Source organism: Electrophorus electricus, chromosome 2 (genome assembly GCF_013358815.1).
Source record: "Electrophorus electricus isolate fEleEle1 chromosome 2, fEleEle1.pri, whole genome shotgun sequence".
Classification (NCBI taxonomy): Eukaryota; Metazoa; Chordata; class Actinopteri; order Gymnotiformes; family Gymnotidae; genus Electrophorus; species Electrophorus electricus.
Window position 1 is genome coordinate 18,607,126 of NC_049536.1, and position 24,682 is coordinate 18,631,807.

Genomic DNA, 24,682 nt, shown 5'->3' on the forward strand with positions numbered 1-24,682 from the left:
CCAAATCTAAGACAAAATCCTCGGGCACTTTCATTGAATCAGAACTCTCAATTAGCCAGGTTAAGGCAGGCGTCAAAAAAAGTGTAGCAGCAGAACAGGTAAGAGGTTCTTATCGGACCGAGGTTCTTATTTAATAACACTAACCTTGAAGCATTCTTACTCAGCAGTAGAAGTGTAACTGCGAAATGCTACTTCCTGAAATGACCAACTCCCACTGGGGTCTACAATATGAAACCACAGACTCCACCACATGCATGGCCATGATTTGTGTGGATTTCTTACCCTGACTCCCTTGTCTCCTCTGGTCCCAGTCTGTCCATGCTCACCTCTGTCCCCCTGTGGACAAAGAAAACAAAATGTCAGCATCACCAACCAGCACAAACCCAGGCTGCATCAAGGGTTAGTAACAAATCTCCAAATGACTTCCAGGCATACCATCCAATACTACCACCCAGGAGTACGGTATTTATTGATCTGTTTGGTATAGTGATTAAATATTTGTTAAATTTGATTTTTAGCATTTTCAGGTTGAATCGTATCTTTAAGGAAGCGGGGGGAACGGATACACATGCGTTTGCAGTTTCACGCAGTTTGACTGGCAAACTCCTCTGAATAATGAATACCAGCCTTTGATTACACACGCGAGAACAGACAAAACTCACAAACCAGAAGTACATTCAACCAAATCATTACAACATAGGTTAAATGTCACTAAATCGATATGGTTAGAAATTGTATCTAAATTTCCTGCAAGGAAATTCCAAAATTCATCCACTGTATGAATAGAACATTTTTCTAGTCATGACTACCCATGGGACCTTGCTAAGCTGCCTAAAATCATCTGAAGGGTGTACAGTTAAAATCTCAAATTGACCACTAGGGCCAAAGTTTAGGCACAAATTTATTTCACATCCTTCCATTATTTCACACTCCTTCTCCTCCTATCAGGGGTCTGGGAGTTTGGGGATGAAGTGTAGTAATTTCGCTGTTCCTAGGATTGGGCTTTTCTTGACTGAGATTGTTTCCTGGGATCTGTTGGAGTCTCTCCTCCAGTTTAGGGGTCACAGCCTCAGGTGCCCCCAGCAGCTCTGGGACGACCTTGATGTTAACCCTCCACATTCTCTCAATGTCTGTTTTGTTGATCACCATGTATTTGTCTGTCTGGATATCCCATGGGATTTTAGCCTGGTTGTTCTCCACCACTCTGTGGTTTCTCCCATTTGGACCTTGGTCCAGCCCGCACATGTTCCTGTATATCATCCCTGCCACTCGGTTGCGTCTTTCCGTGTTTGCCTTCCCTGCTGGCATCTTGCGTGCTGTCCTCCTGTACTTCCTTTTCCAGCCAATGAAAGGACTGTCTTACGTCAGGCACCTCAGCTATCTGTCAGTGGTACATCCCATGAAGTGGCTTCTATTGCCATGCACCTCCTCTGCTTCCATGGTGACCACATCCCATCAGCCATCAGATCATCACTGGGGGCCATCAGTCAGGTGTATTCATCAGTGTTTTGTGTCTCACTTTGGATAGTTACACTTTGTAGGTCCCTTCCCCCCCTCCTTCTGGCTGGGGTACAGCTTTTGGATATTGGGTCTTGGGTGGCGAGCCCTATGCAATCTAAGGAATTTCCTGGTCTTGATGTTGACGGTTTCCATCTTTTCTCTTGGCCAGTTTATTGTGCCTCCTGCATATCTGACTCGTAAACATATGTGTGTTTATGGCTTTAATCTAATACTTGGATGTTGCTATCCTTCTTTTTTCTGCCTCATGGTTACCAGGTATTTGTAACTGTCCTGATCACTTTTCCTCTTTTTATCATCAGCCAATCACACTTCGGGTGGATCGGTGAGTCAGTGTTCCTATCCATCTTGGCATAAAGCTAGATGTCATCCATGTACAGGAGGTGCTGGATGGTATCTGATAGCAGCTGCTCAATCTGTACCTGGAGCTCTCATTGATGTTCTGGCTGAGAGGATTCGGGCCTATGCGGGCCTATCCCCTTGTAGAAGCTTGGTGATCATTGCATTACATCGCTGAGTGTGATTACATGTACTCAATAATCCAATCTATCAGACTTCTGCAGTCATCTAATTATTCAAGTGTTCATGTAAGCAGCATACTCCAGTGTCTTAGATCAGGATAAGTCCATAATCTGTTTTCTTGAAATCCGATAAAGAGAGGATTTCAGCTCAGCAATCTTTCATTGCATACTCTGATTTTTTTGGGATTTTTCAGACTGTACTGTGTAAAAATATACTTGGACAGACTAATCTGTAGCCGAAACTGCAAGCGTCATTTTGAGCAACGGCCATAAAATGGCAACCGCAAAACTAAAAATTCTCGTCTCCGTATTTGAAGCGAAACAAAGACCATTTGGAGAAGAGCAGCATTATGCACATGAAACCATAAAAAATGCAGCTCATATTTGCCAGTGAAATCACTGCATGCTTTAAAAAATAATAAATAAAGCATAGACAGAAGTTTACATCGTGTGCTACTTGAGTTTATTGGCTGGCAACAAAGCAGAAATCAGATTACTGCCAGGCTCATGTAGACTTGGAGGATATGCATCATCTGTCTAGTGAAGTGCATATAAATGTCTTAAATGGATTACTGACAAAATCTGCTTTCTTGCAGTTCTAAGATTATTGAGCATGTGCATGTAAACGCACTCATTGCTACAATGGAAAATGTATCCAGAGCAAATTCTGCAGCCACTGGGCTGCTACAGTTTGATCCTCCTTCATCAAACCCAGTTCTGAGTGGGCCAAAACGGTGCAGGCGGGTTGAGCTACTGCTGCTCTCAATCATACATCCCCCTGTGTGTGTGTGTTTGTGTGTGTGTATGAGTGGGGTTGCCTCACACGACTGGAAGTGTAGCTCCCAGCGTGGAATCCCTCACGGTCAGTGGACTTTAAAGTTCTCACTTTCAAAACCTGAAGTGTTTTTCATCTCATAAACCCATGCAGCACAGGAGTGAGTCTAGTTTCACAACTCACTCGCAGCCTGCTGAACATAGCCGTGTGTGGGGCACATTTACTAAAGACTATGCAGTCACCCCTCTGAGCTAACAAACTGTGTGCTCAGAAATACACACAAACACACACATGCATATGCACACACACACACACACACACACACACACACACACACAAACATACTTACACCCATGAACAAAATGACGAGAACAGGGCCTTTTCTGAACTGTCAGCCGAGTGCTTTAGCTGTAGCTATATTCTAATCCTTCCCTGATCTCAGGGAACAAACTCCCTAAGCCTGTGCTGATTTTGTCTCCTCTAAATAAAAACTCTAACAGTCTCAGAATGGAAATCCAGCAACTACCGGCAGAGACGAACACACAGAAACTGGACCACATTCTGATCAACAGAATTTGTACTGCATGCCCGGTTCAGGAGTTTGGCCGATAAATATACGATCTTACCTTCTCACCTCTATCCCCCTTGATAGAGGCTGCTCTGCCCTGCAAATAATCAATCGTCATGAATCGATTATTGTCGAGGCCCGAGAGAAAGAGAGAGAGAGAGAGAGAGAGAGAGAGAGAGAGGGAGGGAGAGAAGCAGCACAGGTAAGCACAGGAGAATTACAGAAAACGCTTCACTGTGTCTTTGGAATGGAATTATCTGGTGGTTGGTGTATCTTTGGTAATGATTCAAAGGCAGCTTGTCACTTTCAGTATTCTAGTTTTCAGCTTGTTTAAAGGCAAATGCACACTATGCCAAGTACAGTCGAGAGTCCACAGAGATGTTATAAAATCAGCATAAACCTGCATAATCAGAGCCATTGATAAGGTAGAGCCGAGATCACCAAAAAAACAAACACCTGATTATTAACACATTATTAGTACAATAATAATGTACATTTCTAAAGTGAAGCTCCTACATTAGGTAAATATTGGATGCAAAACTAAACTATAAAGATAAAATAACCATCTATACAATAACTCACACTGACGCTAATGGTTAAATATTGTCACTTGTGGTGCAACTGCAAAATCTATAAACCAATTAACCCAAACTCTGAGGGAAAAGACTTCCAAACCTGACAAACTAGTTATACAGGTGGACCTTTTGTAAGGTTGTCAGCCTCGGGTGACCTATTGGGTCTGTCCGATGGTTCTACCTGAAACGCTTGCTCGGTACCACCAGTACACCCATGAGTGGGTTACCAGCAAGCAGATGGCTCTGTGACAGAGTGAAAGCATTAAGGACCAGCCTATAGGGCCTGATGTGAGTCTCCTTAAACTAGCTCCCGGGCCATTAGGGGCCTGAGACGCGGCTCTTTGAGTTTTACTGGATGTGTGGCTCTTTCAGTTCGATTTGCTCGATCCAAGTAGTAAAAAATGGTTCTCATACAGCTTCTCCTTTCTGGCCCTTTGGTCCTTGTGGTCCATCAGTGCCCATAAGGCCAGGATCTCCCTGTGTGGATGCACAGTTTACAGGACAGTAGTGAAGAAATGCCACTTAGAACACCAGGAGAGGTGCACACAAGTCTGGACACTCTTAAAATGATCGGTGACAGTCTGAAATCAGGATATGGTTTATGACCTTTTCACCCTTGGGGCCTTGGACACCAGGCAAGCCAGTCTGACCCTGTGGGCAGCAGCAAAGTGGAGGTTGGAGACAGTGGAGAAATTAATTTTGCAGACGAGAGGTGAAAAGAAGAGGTAATAAGAGGTCAGCACAGGAAAAAAAAAAAAACAGTTGAAAAATTGTTATCCAAACATACGTTTGTAATATTTAAGGCATCTTAGTTATAGCACATGTGTTTTGCTCATGTACATAACGTTGATGAGTGTAAAAAAATATCAAAACAGTATGCTTGATCAAGTAGGGATCTATCTAGCCTACTGAAGTGAACCTGTGACCCCATGACCTTTGACTCATGACCTATAAGGCCTCACCCTTTCCCCTGGAGGACAGGAGCAGTTGACCGCATGTGTTTCACCCTTCTGCTCCCCGCTCGTGGGGGTCGGAGTGGGGATCTCGATGGGCGGAGGCTCAGTAACCACATGCGTGGGACACTGAAAGAAAGGCAGATGGAGAATGAATACAGGAGAGAGCGACAGACAGAAAATGACTATAGGGAAGAGAGAGAGATAAAGAATTGCTATGAGGGAGAGGGAAAAAAGAGAAAAATTTTATATGCCAAGGATCTGCAAAAATCACATATGATCATAGTTGTGGGTTATTATAAAACATATACATATAAAACTAAAATGATATATAAAACTAATAGAAAACTTATATATATGTGTATGTGTATGTGCGTGTGTGTGTGTGTGTGTGCGTGCGTGCGTGTGTGTGTGTGTGTGTGCTCTGGTTTTTCTCTGGGCTCATCATCTGGTTGGTTAAGGGGGGCTCTGAGTTTACTTACTTTTGCTTTAGATTCTGTTAAATTCAAGGCTTATTGTCTGAACTTAGTTGTTAGTTGCTTGTTAGCTGTAATTATTATTCACTGCAGGTGTAGTTAAATTAGGATGACTCTAACTTCAGATTTTCCCAGCCACTGCATTTCAGCCCTGCCACAAAATGGCCTGCTAACATCATTTCAGTGATCTTCTCATTAGCTCAGGAGAAAGTGCTAACGAGGACAAAGCAGCTGATATCACTGTCATTAGAAGAGTAGACTGGTTGACTGGTTGCTTTAAAAAGGGTGGTAGTGCTTGAAGTTTTCTCCTGTTAACCATGGTTACCTCCAAGGAAACATGTACAGTCATCATTGCATTGCATTGCATCAAAAAGGCTTCACAGGCAAGGACATTGCTGCTTGTAAGATAACACCTAAATAAACCATTTATTGAATCATCAAGAACTTCAAGCAGAGAGGTTCAATTGCAGTGAAGAAGGCTTCAGGGCGGCCAAGAAAATCAAGACAGCACCAGGACCATCTCCTAAAGAGGATGCAGCTACAGGATGGGGTCACCACCAGTGCAGAGCTTGCTCAGGAATGTTAGAAGGCAGGTGTGAGTGCATCTGCACGCACAGTGAGGCGGAGGCTTTTGGAGGATGGCTCTGTGTCAAGAAGGCGGCAAAGGAGCCACTTCTCTCCAAGAAAAACATCAAGGACAGACTGACATTCTGCAGGAAGTATAGGGATTGGACTGCAGAGGACTGGGATAAAGTTACTTTCTTTGATGAATCCCCCTTCAGACTGCTTGGGACATCTGGACAAATGATTATCCAGAGAAGAAAAGGTAGGTGCTACCATGAGTCCTGTGTCATGCCAACAGTGAGGCATCCTGTGGCCATTCATGTGTGGGGTACTTCTCATCCTAGGGAGTGGGTTTGCTTAAAATCTTGCCTAAGAACACTGCCATGAATAAGGAATGATATCAAAGCATCCTCCAAGAGCAACGTCTCCCAATGATCCAGGAGCAATTTGGTGATGAACAATGCTTTTTGCAGCATGACAGAGCACCATGTCAGAAGGCAAAACCAAGTGGCACAGTGAACAAAACATTAAAATTTTGGGTCCATGGCCAGGAAACTCCCCAGATCTCAATCCCATTGAGAACCTGTGGTCAATCCTCAAAAAGAAGGTGGACAAACAAAAACACAGAAACTGTGATCAACTCCAAGCACTGATTAGATGAGAATGAGTTGCCATCAGTCAAGATTTTGCCAAGAAGCTTATTATATTCAGCATTGCAAGGCGAATTGCAGAAGTCTTAAAAAAAGATAGGTCAACACTGTAAATATTAAATCTTTGCTTAAACTGGATGTTTTTACATGTTTATGGTCCCTTTCATACACTGCCTGGCCAAAAAAAAGGTCCCCACCTGGATTTAACTAAGCAAATAGGTAAAAAGTTCCCATTGGATAATTACTGCATGGGTGATTATGTTTCAGCTGGCAACAAGTTATTTAACCCTAACTGATGCAGTGAGTAGCTTCTCAATTGTTAAACAACTATGTCGAAAAACACATCCTGTGGTCGTGGAAAAGATGCTACTAGTCTGTTTCAGAAGGGTCAAATTATCAGCATGCATTAAGCAGAGAAAACATCTATAGAGATTGCTGAAACTACTAAAATCGGGTTAAGAACAGTCCAACGCATTATTAAAAAGTGGAAGGGCAGTCAGGAAACATCATCTTCAAAGAAGGAATGTGGTCGGAAAAAAATCTTGAATGCTTGTGATCAGCAATCACTTAAACGTGTGGTGAAATAAAAAACAACAGTAGAACTCAGGGATATGTTTAATAGTGAAAGTGAGAGCATTTCCACACACACAATGCAAAGGGAACTCAAGGGATTGGGACTAAACAGCCGTGTAGCCTTAAGAAAACCACTTGTCAGTGAGACTAACCAGCAAAAACAGCTACAGTTTGCTAGGGAGCATAAAGATTGGACTCTGGAGCAATGGAAGAAGGTCATGTGGTCTGATGAGTCCAGATTTACCCTGTTCCAGAGTGATGGGTGCATCAGGGTAAGAAGAGAGGCGGCTGAAGTGATGCACCCATCATGCCTAGTGCCCACCGTACAAGACTGTGGGGGCAGTGCTATTATCTGGGGTTGCTGCAGTTGGTCAGGTCTAGGTTCAGCAATGTTATGTGCCCAAAGAATGAGGTCAGCTGACTACCTGAATATACTGAACGACCAGGTTATTCCATCAATGGATTTTTTCTTCCCTGATGGCACGGGCATATTCCAAGATGACAATGCCAGGATTCATCGGGCTCAAATTGTGAAAGAGTGGTTCAGGGAGCATGAGACATCATTTTCACACATGCATTGGCCACCACAGAGTCCAGACCTGAACCCCATTGAGAATCTTTGGGACGTGCTGGAGAAGACTTTGCGCAGTGGTCCAAATCTCCCATCATCAATACAAGATCTTGGGGAAAAATTAATGCAACTCTGGACAGAAATAAATGTTGTGACATTGCAGAAGCTTGTGGAAACGATGCCACACCAAATGCGTGTCCTAATCAAAGCTATGAAATCAGCCGTAATCAATCCAATGAAATATTAGAGTGTGTGACCTTTTTTTTGGCCAGGCAGTGTATATAAAAACATATTTTTCATATACGCACCTCTCATATGTACAAAATATATGTATGTGTAAAGGTGTGCATACATTTGTATTTGACACAGGTAGATCTTAGGCTATATATGTGTTTAAATATGAATTATCATGTAGGTTAGGGAAATATTATAATTTATTATCATTTCGGCATGCACCTAAAACTTAAAGTACTTTGTATGGGATATATGACAATGTGAAACAATCTTACTGATTTTGATTATGTAACTACAGAGTAACGCATTGTTACTCATTGATACATAATATATTACACTGTTATAAATGGAATAGTTAGGCTTAGTATAGTGTTATCAGAGGTTCATTACTGAGTGATATTCAGTAAATTACACTATAATAAATGGTATCTTTATATAAGTGCTGTTGTTGGTACTTGTGATTTTGGTTTGTTTTTACTGCACTTTTGCAGAGAGAATGTCAGACTAATCCAACATGTGTGTTCCCTGTGCTGTGCTTGTGAAAGGCACTCTGCACATACACTCAGCACGTTGAGTTTTCAGGTAATGGTCAGGCTCTTCCTAATGGGAGCCAGTAAACCATGCAGCACAGCTGAGTGCAGGTGAGCACAGGTGAGCGCAGGTGAGCGCAGGAGAGCGCAGGTGAGCACAGGTGAGCGCAGGTGAGCACAGGTGAGTGCAGGTGAGCGCAGGAGAGTGCAGGTGAGCACAGGTGAGCACAGGTGAGCGCAGGTGAGCGCAGGTGAACCCGGCTGTAGATGCCTGAGTCATTTAGATGTAAAATACAGAACGCAAACACTGTACACTTTAGCAGCTGTTTCTTTGTTTAAAAAGAACAAACCTTTCAGAGGGTCCAGTTAAAAGTGTTACTATAGTAACAATATAGTTATAGTTACTATAGCATGCATGGGACCACATATCGTGGTCCTGAGTCACTCAGATGTGATAAAAATGGTTATTTAGCTTTGAATGGGCAACTATGTAGGAGAGTGAATGTGGGAAAGTGGGTGCCAGAAACACTGTTATTTCTGAAGGTGCCACAACGGAGCTGCAAATAGCTAAGGCATGTGATTGGTGTGTGAGAGAGATAGAGAGCCATAGAGGGTGAAAGAGAGAGAGAGAGAGAGACAGCTGGAGAGACAGACAGAAAGGGAGAAAGAGAGAGATGGATGGAGAGAGAATTTGATGAAAGTTGTTGACTTGCTGACAGGCGGAGAATGTTTAAGTGGTATTCAGCCAAAGAAGCAGATGCAATCACAGAATCAGAAATGTTGTGTGTGTGTGTGTGTGTGTGTCTATATTCGAAAGAGAGTATGTATGTGTATATGAATGTTTGTGCATATGAATGTGTGTGTGTGTGTACAAGAGAATATATATATATATGCATATCATTGTGTGTGTGTGTGTGTGTGTGTGTGTGTGTGTGTGTGTGTGTGTGTGTGTGTGTGTGTGTGTGTGTGTGTGTGTGTGTGTGTGTGTGTGTGGACAGATGGACACTCACAGGGCCTCCAGGCAGGTCACAACATGTCTCCTGCTCTACCTGCTTAGAGTTACAGTAGATCACCATCCTTTGAAGGTCAAACTGTGGAGGGAATGCACGCACACACACACACACACACACACACACACACATATATACACATACACAGAGAGAAAGACAGACATTAGCAGGCTGTGTTAGCAACACTTCTACATTTCTCCAGGTCTCACACACCATGGGTGGAGACAGAAATCTCAAACCCAAGCAGTGGAAGCCCTCTGACAGCTGGAGCTGGCAGAACTGCTCTGTTCTGAGACTGGCTCCCCTAAAATAATAAGTGTAGCATAGCAACCCAAGCAAGCACAATGCCACACCAGATTATAATGGAGATTCACAATCAACATGTGTTACTGTTGCATATATATGTGTGTGAATATGTATATGTACTTATATGCAATAATTATGCATATATTACATCATAGATCATTTATTCTGTAAATATACTATTTTCTGTGAATGTGAATTCAAAGGAAATTCACTTCAGGCTAATATCAGTGTGAAGCTTGACTTCTGTGAGGAACTCACGTCTATTGGGACACTGTCGTACAACCGTTTGCCGATGACGGTTTTGCCCTGGATCTCGATGTCCTGCCGATCCTCGATGGGCAGCGTCTGGACGTGCTTACAGTCCAGGTAGAGGGCTACGGACACCGCATCCACGCGCAGGCCAATCTTGTGCCAGTTGCGGTCGAACAGGTTGTCTACCTCTGGGTTGCGGAAGACCGCCCGGACCGCGTCCTTGGTCACACCCACCGCATTGTACTCCACGGCCTTGTTCTCACCGTCCAGACGGATGGAGACCTGGTGGGAAAGGCTTGGTGAGACGCCGGAGACCCCGACTAAGACGGGCAGGGCGGCTTTGCCCAATCAGGTCCGGGGCATCTGCAGGCACTGAGAACTTCCACAAACACACTAGGAGCTCAGTGACTCTGTGGCTGTATCGTTGATTCCTTTAAGTGTGTTGTACATTTAAGTCACACCATTTAATCAACCAAAAATCACTATGTAAATCAACCTAAATTGAATTAAAGATATTAACTGCCAGCCTATTGTAATGTTAACTGATAGCATGTGAAAGCTTCATGCCAGCATGTCATACTGAGTCACTACACAGTGGCTGTGTAAATCATGCGAGAAAGCAGGAAGCGCTTCAGGGTTCCATCTGCTGAAGGTGGGCGTGGCCTCCAGCCTGCGACCTGCTCACCTGCGGGATGCCATACTTGTCGTACACCTGCCACAGGTACCAGTCCTCCCTGCGAGATGTCTTCCTGAACTTGAAGGTGGTGACGAAGGCGTACTCGTCAGGAAGACCCTGAGGGAACACGTCTCTGGAACAGAGACACAGTGAGAGGGTTCTAACGCCAGCACCACCTGCAGGCAAAACACTGGATGTGTGAATGTGGGCCTTTACACAGAAGCTGAGGGGCTTCACACGGAGGCTGAGGGGCTTTACACAGGACCTGAGGGGCTTTACACAGAAGCTGAGGGACTTTACACAAATTCTGAAGGGCTTTACACAGAAGCTGAGGGGCTTTACACAGGACCTGAGGGGCTTTACACAGAAGCTGAGGGGCTTTACACAAATTCTGAAGGGCTTTACATAGAAGCTAAGGGGCTTTACACAGGACCTGAGGGGCTTTACACAGAAGCTGAGGGGCTTTACACAAATTCTGTGGGCCTTTACACAGAAGCTGAGGGGCTTTATACAGAGGCTGAGGGGCTTTACACAGAAGCTGAGGGGCTTTACACAGATTCTGTGGGCCTTTACACAGAAGCTGAGGGACTTTATACAGAGGCTGAGGGGCTTTACACAGAAGCTGAGGGGCTTTACACAGAAGCTGAGGGGCTTTATACAGAGGCTGAGGGGCTTTATACAGAGGCTGAGGGGCTTTATACAGAAGCTGAGGGGCTTTACACAGACTCTGACTGCTTAGCAGCTGCAGACGGTGATGAGGAACATGATCAATTATCTTGTCCGTTCCTTAGCACTGCGTCTAATTTATATGAATCTAAAAGTTCTGAGGAGGTGTGCCGCCTGCAAACAGATTAGAGGTAGTATTCTCCAGGACCTGAATGAACACAGCTGCAGTAGGAAATACACACAGGAAACCTGTTTCCCCAAGACTGTAAGAAAGCAGCTTGTACCTTTTATCTTCAGGTAGAACAACAGATCACTGGTATGGTACCGCATGGAAAAAACATAATATAGTATATATAACATAACATAGTATTCACAGAGCACAAGATGCAGAAGTAGTAAATGTTTGGGGGTAGGACCAATGGTTTCCAGGGGAACAGGATGTTTCAGACAGAGGTCCATCATCAGCTGTGCAAGCCAAGAGAAATTTTAAAAAGCATTTTTGCACTCACTCCGTCTGTTGGACGATAGGCATGGTGCCCAGTCTCACGTAGGCACCGTGTCCAGGCTCTGCCTTCTCCCCCAGAATGTCTCTCACGTTGAAGTACTCCATCAGGTCGAAGCCTGTTAGAGTCAGCCAGAGGAATTATTAATACAGCAAACTAATACACGGAATTGCCTTTCAGGCTGTAAAGTGAGGTGATGGCAGAAGCGGCATCTGAACCCTACTGATATGCTGTAGAGGCCTGCTAAGGGACTTCGATTTCCCCAACTAGTCATTCCCCTTATGGCCACTAGGTGGGGAATATGAGTCAGAAGAACGCATGGGAAACGTAACACTACAGAGGAGCCAGAAATGTCCATTTCCTTACAGCACCTATCAGGAACGTGCTATGGTACAGGGGTATAGCGGGAGGTATTGGAGGTATTGCTGTTGTGATTAACAGTAGTATCAAACTGGAGCGTAAATGCAATGATGCAGGAATGGTATCCAGGGAGTAGGTTATCCTCTGCAAAACAAACACACATGCATACCTAAGATAACACTTATAGCAGTTCTTTTACATTACATGAAATGTTATGGGAATTTTTGCACAAAATACACTAACCCAATCTTTGAGATGCCACAGCAAAAACACAGCAAACTGTACTTGCTGGATATAATTGTTTTTACAGTGGAAACGTGTGTGTGTGTGTGTGTGTGTGTGTGTGTGTGTGTGTGTGTGTGTGTGTGTGTGTGTGTGTGTGTGTGTGTGTGTGTGTTGACTACCTTAAACTCAGCCAGTTTCTTTGTATTCAGCACTAGACTACCTTAAACTAAACCAGTCACATAAACAAATACAGCACACTATACAGCAGTTTCTTTGTTGTTGTTGTTGTTGTTGTTGTTGTTAAAAGGGATAAAAATAGGATTAAACAGGTTTAAATTTGAATAGCTTTAATTCTAAGTACATTTTTGTTGGTCCAGATCTGGCCCCTGTGTTGCTGGGATAGACTACAGCCCCCCACACGAACTGGAGTTTAGAAGATGAATGAATGATTAAAATGAAAGCTTCTTCTGACTATTATGCTCATTTGTTTCTGTGTTTTGTGGTTCTCAAAAAGAAGAGAAAGGCACTGGGACACTGCAGCACTGGGACACTGCAGTGAATACAGGAGCACTGGGACACTGCAGCACTGGGACACTGCAGGGAGTACAGGAGCACTGGGACACTGCAGCACTGCGACACTGCAGTGAGTACAGGAGCACTGGGACACTGCAGCACTGGGACACTGCAGGGAGTACAGGGGCCCCAGGACACTGCAGTGAGTACAGGGGCCCCGGGACACTGCCACTCTGGGACACTGCAGCACTGGGACACTGCAGTGAGTACATGGGCCCTAGGACACTGCAGCGAGTACAGGGGCCCCGGGACACTGCCACTCTGGGACACTGCAGCACTGGGACACTGCAGTGAGTACAAGGGCACTAGGATGCTGCAGCACTGGGACACTGCAATGAGTACAGGGGCACTGGGACACTGCAGCACTGGGACACTGCAGTGAGTACAGGGGCCCCAGGACACTGCAGTGAGTACAGGAGCACTGGGACACTGCAGCACTGGGGACACTGCAAGGAGTACAGGGGCCCCAGGACACTGCCACTCTGGGATACTACAGCACTCGAACACTGCATTAGGGCCCTTCATGTTGTGCATTCCGTGGAAATAGCCCGAGAACAGGTGGCTGGAGCTAACAGGTGTCAGATACAGCTCTCCATCACTCTCCGTCAGATACAGCACTCCGTCTGTCAGCTCTCCGTCAGATACAGCTCTCCATCTGTCAGCCCTCCATCTGTCAGCCCTCCATCTGTCAGCCCTCCATCTGTCAGCGCTCCATCAGTCAGCTCTCCATCAGATACAGCTCTCCGTCAGCTCTCCGTCAGATACAGCTCTCCGTCAGAGACAGTATCTAAACTCTCAGGAAAAACGTAACAGTAGCTCCTTCGGTTTCCCTCTGTCTCACTCTCCTGGCTCACAAAACTCCCACACAGACATTCCTCAGCAGTGAAATGTTTGCCTGCTTCAGTATATATTTCTAGAACAGTGAAAGCATTGTCTAAGTTCTAATCACTTTGCTCAGTTCATTGTGGTCAGTTCATAGTTGCATGCATTAAACACTTGAAACCAACTTATACATTGTATTTTTCCTAATTATAGCTTTGTGAACTATTACCTTATGTGTGTGTGTGTGTGTGTGTGTGTGTGTGTGTGTGTGTGTGTGTGTGTGTGTGTGTGTGTGTGTGTGTGTAATGTAATAATGTAATAATTCTATATTTTGATAATAAATCAGCACACTGCACAATGGAAAACATGATCCAGCGCTCCCAACTCAAGTCTCCCACTGTTGCTCTTATTCATGCTCTTATCATGGTGCTGTTTGTACTCCTGTCACCGTGTGTGATGACGGTATTGGCTGCCCTGGAGCTCTCGGATGGGAGCAGGTCTGTAATTAGCATGGCAGGCTGAGCTGTATAATCACTGCGCTAGAGGAGAGCTATTTTGGAGGGAGAGCAAGCGGGTGAGTGAACGAAGACCGAGACGGGCCCGGGCCTGACGCGAAGTGAGAGCGCGACTGCTCCGTGAGACGTCGTGCCATGGCGACGGCTTCTCTCTGCCCTGCTTCTCGCCTTAACGCTGGGGTGCTACGTTTAAACTGGAGCTTAAACGTCTCTGCTCGTGAGTCTCGGTGGTTGTTGCTTAACGGAGCACAGCCTTGTTTCTGATTGGAGTGTGTACACTCATCCAATCATTCCAAAATGAGTCCATGTACCAGTCATATACATCAAAATGTAATATGAATGCATGTCACGCCCTGTAACTAGTGAGAGTCTAACTTGAACCAGTATCACTGGCTTGAATTTGTCCAGGAAATCAGCCCAGTTCTGTTTCAGTTACACTGGCTACCTGTCCCACTTCATATCCACTTTAAACTCCTCCTGCTAACAAACAAGTCTCAGGGCGGGTCTTTCCTTGCCCTGGCTCCCAAACCATGGAACAGTTTACAATAATCTCTTCACCACTGACTATTACTCCCTACTTTCCTCCTTTCTGAACACTTTCTGAACACTTTCTGAACACTTTCACTCTCCTGATGTGGGGGGGAGTTATGATTCTGTAAAGTGCCCTTGTGTATGAGAAAGGCATTATATTAGTCCAAAATAAATGATGGATTAATTAATCACTATCCAGAGAAAAGGCAAGTTTTCAAATATATGTAAGTGTAAATGTTTTGAATAAAGTCAGTTTTAAATTAATCTATGCAACTTTTAAATCAAGCTATACAAAATGTTAAATATGCATTTTTTTAGATTTTCTAAATGTTTCATAAGCAGCTACTACAGTGCCATCAAACACTCAAATACGGCATGAGGGATGTTGGCCTTTATTTCTGCATTCACTAAACCATCCGTGATGCATTTAGAAAGCTAATATCGCAAGGCTATTTAAGAAGCCTGGGACCTCCTAAAACACCAACACCAGCCTGCAACAGCAGAATGTCTAAGACATGTTGATGGCTAGATCTTTGTGTTAAGTGTTCTGCTGCTGTTCGTCTGGAGAGTCACTCTCCAGCGACTGGTTGCTTTCTTCTCTTCGAAACAAAGATGCAAGGATCAGGAGTTGAGACAGAGCTATTTTCTCATCTCATCATTGCTGGGAAAACAGAAGAATGTTGTCTCACAACAGCTGGGGATTGCCTGCAAGTTTCAGCTCCAGATGTGTTTGGGAAAATGTAGTTTACTGTAACAAGATGACCACATAATTAGCACCTAGAATCACAAGAGCAGAGGATATCTAGTCTAGTCTATCTCGTCATGGCATCTGCAAAAATGAAAAGCTCTACGGCGTCTCCTACCCAGCTGAACCAGCTTTTGCTGTTTGATGAGCCGTACAGTTAAAAAGTGGCTCTCCAGCACACAGTGCTTGTCATTTACAAGCTAAAAGCTGAGTTTCACCCTTGCAGGAAAAGCTAAAAGCTCAGACACAGAACTACCTGGAATGAGTGTGTCACTAGGCCCACTGTAAGTTTAACTGTTTGACTACCTCTGCCCAATTAATACTTGAAATGCCTTAGTCAGTTTAGCTTGATAGTAAACGTAAGATGCAAAAATGAAATAAAATTTGCCATAGTACAACCGTACCCTACACTATAAAGTTCAGTCTTACTGTGAATTGCTACTGCCACACAGCACTCTGTTGTAGCTAGCTGAACACTGCAGGTGTTGATAGTTCTTGCTTAGGCTGTGCTTTGTATGATTTAGATGTAAACAGGCTCAATTATGTTAATTTAACACTAAGGATTCTGGCACATGTTCAGGAGTCCTTTATGTGCCATTTGTACCACACCCCCTGTGGAGACTGGAGACTCTCTCTCTCTCTCTCTCTCTCTCTATGTCTCTCTCTCTCTCTCTCTCCCTCTATGTCTCTCTCTCTCTCTCTCTCTCTCTCTCTCTATGTCTCTCTCCCTCCTTCTCTCTCTCTCTCTCTCTCTCTCTCTCTCTCTCTCTCTCTCTGTCTCTCTCTCTCTCTCTCTCTCTCTCTCTCTCTCTCTCTCTCCCTCCTTCTCTCTCTCTATGTCTCTCTCCCTCCTTCTCTCTCTCTCTCTCTCTCTCTCTCTCTCTCTCTCTATGTCTCTCTCCCTCCCTCTCTCTCTCTCTCTCTCTCTCTCTCTCCCTCCTTCTCTCTCTCTATGTCTCTCTCCCTCCTTCTCTCTCTCTCTCTCTCTCTCTCTCTCTATGTCTCTCTCTCTCTCTCTCTCTCTCTCTCTCTCTCTCTCTCTCTCTCTATGTCTCTCTCCCTCCTTCTCTCTCTCTCTCTCTCTCTCTCTCTTCTCCTCCCCTCCCTCGCTTTCTCCATACACTCCCATTTCCCCTCTCTCAGTCTTTTGTTCTCCCGCCTTCTCTCCCTCTATCTCTCGACTCAATTCTCCTCCATCTCTTTCTCTACATCTCTCTCTCTCTCTCTCTCTCTCTCTCTCTCTCTGTTTTTCTCTGTGTCTGTTTTCTGACTCTACTCTGTCAAGTTTGTGTGGGTGGCTCACACAGGAACTGGGATCCCCCAAAGACTCTAAGACAACATCCTACCTGTCTGCATGACCACTGCAACACTCACTGTTTCTTCGAAAAGGGGAAAAACTCTTCCTTTTTCTTCCCAAATATAGAGGCAAAAAAATGAACCTTCAGGGAAACCTTGGAACATGCTGTGTTCATTTTTACTATTTGTTCTATGGAACAAGACACAACAAGAATCTTGCAGATTGTATGGTTCAAAAATAAAAACATTTACCACAACTGAAAGTGCTTTTGAAAACTACCTGATGCAAAATCAGATAGAATTTTCACATAATACTGCAAAATGTCTACTTTATGTACTTAATCTGTGAGTTTGTTTATGTCTGTGATTCCTTCAAATGATATCGTCTGAAGGCATGGTACACAATGGCCTGATCACTTGAGGAACACGTGACACTCTCAATAAAAACCCACAGGAAAAAAAAAAAAAAAACTAATATTAACTAGAAAGCATCAGCCAAAAAAAAACAAAAAAAAAAAAACAGGACCAACTCATTTGAGTCTCCTTTAAAAATTCAGCAGTTCAAATCTTTGGACTGTCTGTAACTGGAACTCCAAAGATTTAACCAAACACATCCTAAGATCCCACAATTCTGAAGCTCATTGTAAAGTACACTGAAGGCTCAATATCATATGATTTTTCTTTTAATTCCTTTCTAGTTATACAATTTGCCAAATGTACCTTTACTGTCAGTTTACTGAACTGATCCATCTCACTCGCTGAAATGTACGCAACCCCCTCAGTGACCCCCACAGAGTGCATGTGCACCACAGGAAGTGGATGGTGGAAAAGCATGAGTGTGAAATCACCTGGAACTTCCTTCTGGCCCGCTCCCGTGCTGCTGGGCTTGAAGCGGTTGGCCTGCACCTTCATGTTGGGGCACAGAACATCTGCAGAGGGAACAGACATAAATTGTTAGGACACAGTGGTGAAAGCATTCAGGTGCTTTATTCCATGGCGCGTATTCACTTTGTTTGGACCATGGAGTCATGCACTCTTCTCCACAGGCTGGGGTTTGTGTTAAAGAGGACAACTCGACGTACGATTTACAAAAGGTCTTCAAAGATTATTGTCTGTTTTGACTGTACATCTGTATTCATTACCTCTCCCTTTGTGGTGTAAGTTCTTCCCATGTCACAACCATATCATCTTCCCATATCACAAGTGATGTTCAGACTAATTGTCATCTGAGTAGTGAATTAAGATGTTCCGTGCAGTGTAACCTATTTAGCATTCGCCCAGAACATCGTTCAAATGTAATTACATGTGATTATTTCATGTGACATTTCATGAGGATGTTAAATGGAACTTAATCCCAGGCTGTCTATGGATTAAAAGTGAGCTAGAACACCTTCTCACACATATGATCGCTTTCATTGTTCTGTCTGTCTGAACAATCAGGCAGCCCCTCCACGTATCAACCTCTAACAATCCATCTCAGCTATTTTTTTAAATATACATGTGAGGAACAAAAGGCAACAAAAACAAAACATAACAGTAAGATGAATGAAGGCAGGGGTCATGAAGTGACACCTGTGTTAGCCAGACTCCTGTCTGATGGCACAAACAGATTTCTAAGGTTCTTTGTGTTGGTTAGGAGGCACTTGTTACTATCGTGGTGACCGTTGTCAGCCAAAGGAGGATTGGGCCCCGCCTTTGATTCGTGGTTCCTCTCAAGCTTTCTTCTGCAGGCACTAGGGAGTTTGCCCTTGACTTGCCCTTGACTTGCTCACTGGGGGCTTGGACTTGAACATTTGTAAAGCTGCTTTGTGACATCTGCACTATATATATATATATATATATTGACTTTACTTAAATTTGACTTAACTTGAAATGACTGACATACCAGTCTGTGAAGTTGCATCACTTCTGGTTGAGGCAGTCATATTTAGCAGGGTTTAAGAGCCTTTGCCAATAAAGCTTTTCATTTTTGTGCAGCTGGATTCACCAATAAAGACCAAAAAAATAAATAAATAAATAAATCTCAGAACCAAATGAGTATGACTGTGATCTAATATGTGTGGTGGGTAAGAATTCACCAGTGTGTCGCTGACCTACAATCCAGAAGGGCCCAAGTAATTATCCTTACTAGCACACAAAATTTCATTAGTTCATTACAGTTTGAATTGTTTTTCTATCAGTAAGAAAACTGCAGGGAGGACCCCTGGAATCTCTTTATCAGCAAAAAACAACAAGTCGGCGTTTTCCAGTCATTTGGGAGCAATTACTTTAACTTCACCATGTTCAGTCCTGTCACGGCACGACCACACTTTGTGTTACGAAACACAAAATGCGCCGGTCGTCTGTCCCGTTCGCCATAGAGGTGCGAGCCAGGACGGCACTGCTCGTCATTAACGCCGCGGCGGGAGCGCGTTTAGCGACGAGGCTGGCAGAAGTGGGTCTCCCGTCGCAGCTGCTGTTACAATCACAGGAGCCCCGCCCTTCCTTCAGAAGTGGCATCTCGCCGCGACGACAGCGTTGAGGCGTGACTTACGCCCGGGCGTCGCGCCACTGCGCACTCGGGGGCCTTAGGCTGCGGCATCCTCCAAGACCCCCGGGGGGGGGGGGCGACCGCACGCCCACGCCCAGGCGACGCAGTCCTGGACGTCCACAGAGGGAGATCTCAAAGGGGTAAAGATGCTAACCGATAGCTTTGGTGACGGGAAAGGCAAACCAGCACCAGCGCACTTGGTTTACTTTGGCAGACATAGTGAGAAACGGCTATTTCTGGAGGAAGACCAAGCAGCCACACCGAGGCTTATAAAAGACATTGTGCGTACAACTGGATTGATCCCTCCCGTTCAAATCTATACCAGGGAAATGACAGTTGTACAGTTGGTACAAGCTGAAGAAACAAGATAAAATTAGCTAGCCAGTCACAAACTAATATAAAATGAATCTTTGTAGTTCGCCTACTTCAATATAAATAATCAAATTCGTTAAATCAGGAACATTCCTTAATAATAAAAACACACGGGCTTGTTTACATAAGCAGGTTGCTTTATGGCCAACTGTATAACTAGAGAATAATTGTAGTAGTGAATGCTAATGTCACCAAAGCAGTAGTTAGAAAGAACACGTTTTATGACAATCAATCATGCACCAGCCTGAGTTCAGAGTAGGAAATGATACTGCATCTGCTCCACTAACAGTAATTTAATGAGCACTAACCAGCAACTCTGCATATGAATGAATGCTAACACTGTGTTACTAATGGAAGATGAGGACAAACATTACATAACGCAGGCTCCGGTTCTGGAAACTCTAATGACCTATTCAACACAACTGCTGAAGCAAAGGCTCTGAGAGTGTTGTTATATATGGTGTATGTGAATTTTATGGGGGTTTTAAAGAGACTTTTTTTGCAAGTGGTAAGATCTGTGTAAGAAGCTTGAGAGCCAAATTGCCATCGCTTTACTTCTGCTGTCACTGTTGATGATCATAAACCATTTAATATTTGCCCAGAAAGGCAGAAGAAATTTTCTCAGCACTCTTGAGGCACCCAAACAGAATTTATGTTGAGGATACATTCCCACAAAGTGCCTATAAAAGACCCTTGGCCATTTTAGCTCTGTCAGTGTAGAAATGATATAAACAATGAGCTTCTTAAAGTGCAGACCTGTAATGTTTGAGAGAAGCTGCTTTAAGGTGTAGGAATAGCTAGCATCAAACACTTCTGGACAATAATAAAGGTCACAAGAATCAGCGGGAGAGACGCAACCGGTATGAACAGAGCACCTGGTCATGCGAACCAAGAGATTTGGGGTATGTTGCAGTGTTTAGAGACTTTCATGCTTGACGGATAATAGTCATTAAAGTAAATGACGCAGAATTTGTAGTAGTAGCTATTCTTAGAGAAACTTTTTCGTAGCTGTCATTATTTTCATGCTGTGTAAGTCACCTGGTCCACCAGGATTGCTGGGTATTTTCAGTTCATTCAAGGCTATGTAATAGCCGGCCACCCAGACACCGTGCTGGCTAGCTGCACACCGACCTTCCTTTGGTGCTGCATCATAAAACTCACGACACAAGATATTTATGGAAAAAGGTGCAGTCCATTATAATACCTGTGTACCTAGGTCTTCTTATTTTTCTCAAGCTCACTTTCTCTCTGTCTCTCACACACACACACACACACACACACACTTGGCACAAACCGGACAGACGCCCAAACCACGGAGCCCGATCGAGTGCCTGACAATCATGTACAATCAGACCCTGTAATTATCTTTAATCGCACCTAGAAAAAGTGCTTGGTTTTAAGAAGCCGTAACTTCACTATGAATTTCAGTTTATAGCAGCTGGTTCGCATGCTGCTGCTGTCTCTGTAGTGGAAGAGTTTTAGGTTTGCATGCTGGGGAACTCTTGGTGACCCCTCTCCACCCACCCTCCTATTTATCTAACCTTAGTAACGATTATAAACCATGCTTCCTTCCGCTAACTATGCAGGCTCAGTTCTTCTTCAAGGTACGCACCGTTGTGTATATTTTATGTTGATTTGGACACATTTGCAATCCCACACAGTATGATTTTGTCAAGATTTTGTGTTGTAGTGGAGAGTGTTTTACCAAACAGTGCTGAGTATATTCCGAGATGAGGAAAGTTATTTTGAATTTCACATCTGGGCTACTTTAAGTTGAACCTGTTATCTCTCTCACCCAGGGCTTCTCAGCCCATTCCTCGAGGAGTTCACCTTCTATTCCAGCAATAAACAAATCTACCATGGGCGTATACAGCCTCACTTAACTGGGTGAGCCATGTTCGGAGACAGGAAAAAAATCAAAACGCAGACTGGCTGAGAGGCCATTAGGACTGGAGTTAGAACCACTGCTCTGGCCAATGCCTGCAGCTCCCCAGTTCCTGGGACACACCCTTTAGGGGAAGTGCTTGACCCAGCCCATAGCAATAGACCACAACGGCTCTTTAAAAGGTGGTTAGGTCATTCTGGTGGTACCTATGTATTGGCTGGCAAAATGAGAAAGCAGTGAAAACCCTGGTGTGCGTCACTCTTTTAAAAGGGCGCCACATGTGAACGCCAAACTAACGTGACTTTTTCCTGTCCCTGTAATTTAGAGATTGACCCCAAGTGGCTAAACACGCCACCATATAGGGCAGAACTCCTTATCTTAGGCAACGGATAATCCAGCGTCGTGTTCCATTGAGGTTTCAGTTTGCACTAGAGAATTACATAAGGCAATGCAGGAGGCTGCAGTGTGAAATTAGATGAGAAAAAAGATTCTGAACTTGGTTGAACAACAGTGCTTTGTGACCCCAATTATGCCAAATCTGGCAAGTGATATTTAAATGTTAAGGAAATCACTTTAATGGAGCCTGCTGTGGCAAAAGCAGTGGATAAAAAAGACATCATGGTGTCATTTATGGTCAATTTGGCCATGATTACGAACAAACAAGAATGAAACAAACAAACAAACAAAACATAAAATCATAACTAATTATTAAACCGATGAGAAAAACTGAGCTAGCCCTAAAGCAAATACACAGTACTATAATTAAAGGTCCCTAGAAGATTACATTTCATAAACTATTGGTCTAAACTCCGCATGTTAATTTTTTTCAGTGATAAATAACTTGGTGTGTTTGATGTCTAACTAAAGCTTCAGATTACAATACTTCCAGGAAGGATAGGCCTTATCAGAGGTTTCTGCTCGTGTTTGACAGACCAGCAGCGGGCTAATCAAAACCAGGTTTGGGAGAGACAGCCTGTGCCAGTCAAGGCAAGTCTGGAGATTAAGACACCCGGACATCAGCATATTGCTCATGGATTTAGAAGCATATCGCGCCACTGGGCAGAGCCAGCATTTGGATTGAAAGCCGTGCAGGCGTGTGTGATGGGATTACCCTCTCTGATTAAACACACATGAGAAAATTCTGACTCAGACTCTGACTCAGCTTATGTGTTAAAATCTGGATATTTTTTGTTGTTGTTGTTGTTCTTTTATTCATTCTATCAAACAACATTTACAACTTCAAAACCCCAGAAACCTGCACTCCATCATGAAAAGATTTCCACAAAAACTAAAAGAATTTGATCATGTGTAAATGCGAATAAATTAACTGATTCATCAGGAAACAAAGCTAGGGAAGCTTGCCTAGGGCAGGGGTGTGGTAGAGAATGGCCAGACCGAACATCATATATATTGGTTACAGTGAAAGTATTTATACGTTTTACCAGTTATACTGAGGATCAAACTACAACTCATAACTCATACTTTTTAAAACTAAAAGCAGCAGATTAAAAGGTGCAAACAGGCCACAATGAAGCCCAACTCCACTGGAAACATTAGAACTATAATTTTCAGAACTAAAATAACCTGGCCTGCACACACGCCTGTCTTCTGTCCACAGGTATTCTTAGACATAAGTGTGCCGTGGCAAGTGGATGTGGCTATCTGAAAACTAGGCAGGAGGCAGAGGCAGCGATGGCAGCGATTGGTTCGATAGTCGATAGTGACGTTTCTTGGTGGAGATGGATACTCAGCACAGTGACTCGTGTGTTTGGCAAGATTCTCTTTAATGTGGGTGAGTCCTGGACTGGAATTCTAGGGCCGGGCCACAGTGAAAGCTTGAAATGAAGCTGAAGTGAATCACTCGCTCTTACGTTCTCCCTCTGTGCTCCATCTGTGGATCATCTAAATTAAACACAGCACCGCTAAAAGCACCGAAAGAACTTGTTCTTTGGAAAGTGAATTGGCTAATGTTCATCTGTATTGACTGGAGCTATAGGTTAGTTTCCACTCGTCTCCTTCCCACGCTCAGACAAATTTTTAAATTCGTCGAATTTAGAGGGGTTTCGATGTGATTGACCGACCTTGAGTGGACCATTTTAGAAGCTCAGAAAAGTAAAAGATACTAACTAGCTGTCTGATAGAAGTACTTACTGTTGAAATATAGTTGTTAATATAAAGCTGTGATGGTACACATACAATACTTAAAGACACAGACATGCACGAACATGCGGGCACACTTACACACACACACACACACACACACACACTTTCATTTTCACTGAATGTCATGTTCCAAGCCACCATACCCCAGTGTCTGAGAGCTATGTATTCATATAATTTTAATACAAGCTTGGTGCTTGCAGTAAGATGATCCCACACATTATCTAAAACTCTTTTTGCAGGCAAGATCCCAGGTTTTGCTCTCCATACCTCTGCTCCCCCAAGACTCTTCAGGGCACCAGACCATCAAAATGTCTCCAGAAAAGGAGCTCGTGTTTGGGGCCCAGTCTCCACCGACAACCGCGTGCGGTACAACAGTGAGATACTTCAACGAATGCCAAAGGATGCAGATAAGGGCATTTTAAAAACCGAACCCCTATGTATGTGTTTATGCATGCAAAAGGCAGCTCTGGATCGTACTCTAGACATACAACGGAGGACTTATAGAGATATGGAATTTAAGTGATCTGTCGGAGGTTTTATCCTCTAGGTCGCGCTGTAGTTTTAATGGGTGTTGAACATTTCTCAAAAGCCTTGCTGAATGCTGCACATGAAACCTTTATTTCTAGTTCACAACACCTGAGAGCTTGTAGCTGTTGGTGTTTCGCACTTTTACATTTATGGTATTTTGCAGACACTCTTATCCAGAGTGACTTACAAAAGTGCTTCATCATCATAGAATGTATC

General features: G+C 43.9%; 1 protein-coding gene across 1 annotated transcript in view; it reads right to left on the reverse strand.

The window, feature by feature from the left end:
• col22a1 (collagen, type XXII, alpha 1) overlaps positions 1 to 24,682 on the reverse strand; it is a 57,836-nt gene that overhangs the window by 28,884 nt on the left and 4,270 nt on the right. Inside the window, exons 4-13 of the mRNA XM_035523800.1 lie at positions 17,837 to 17,917; positions 11,928 to 12,039; positions 10,762 to 10,885; positions 10,083 to 10,358; positions 9,519 to 9,599; positions 4,920 to 5,039; positions 4,564 to 4,608; positions 4,372 to 4,434; positions 3,441 to 3,479; positions 283 to 336 (exon numbers count right to left, since the gene is read on the reverse strand). Coding sequence (XP_035379693.1) covers positions 283 to 336; positions 3,441 to 3,479; positions 4,372 to 4,434; positions 4,564 to 4,608; positions 4,920 to 5,039; positions 9,519 to 9,599; positions 10,083 to 10,358; positions 10,762 to 10,885; positions 11,928 to 12,039; positions 17,837 to 17,917 — 995 coding nt within the window. The remainder of the gene's footprint in view (positions 1 to 282; positions 337 to 3,440; positions 3,480 to 4,371; positions 4,435 to 4,563; positions 4,609 to 4,919; positions 5,040 to 9,518; positions 9,600 to 10,082; positions 10,359 to 10,761; positions 10,886 to 11,927; positions 12,040 to 17,836; positions 17,918 to 24,682) is intronic.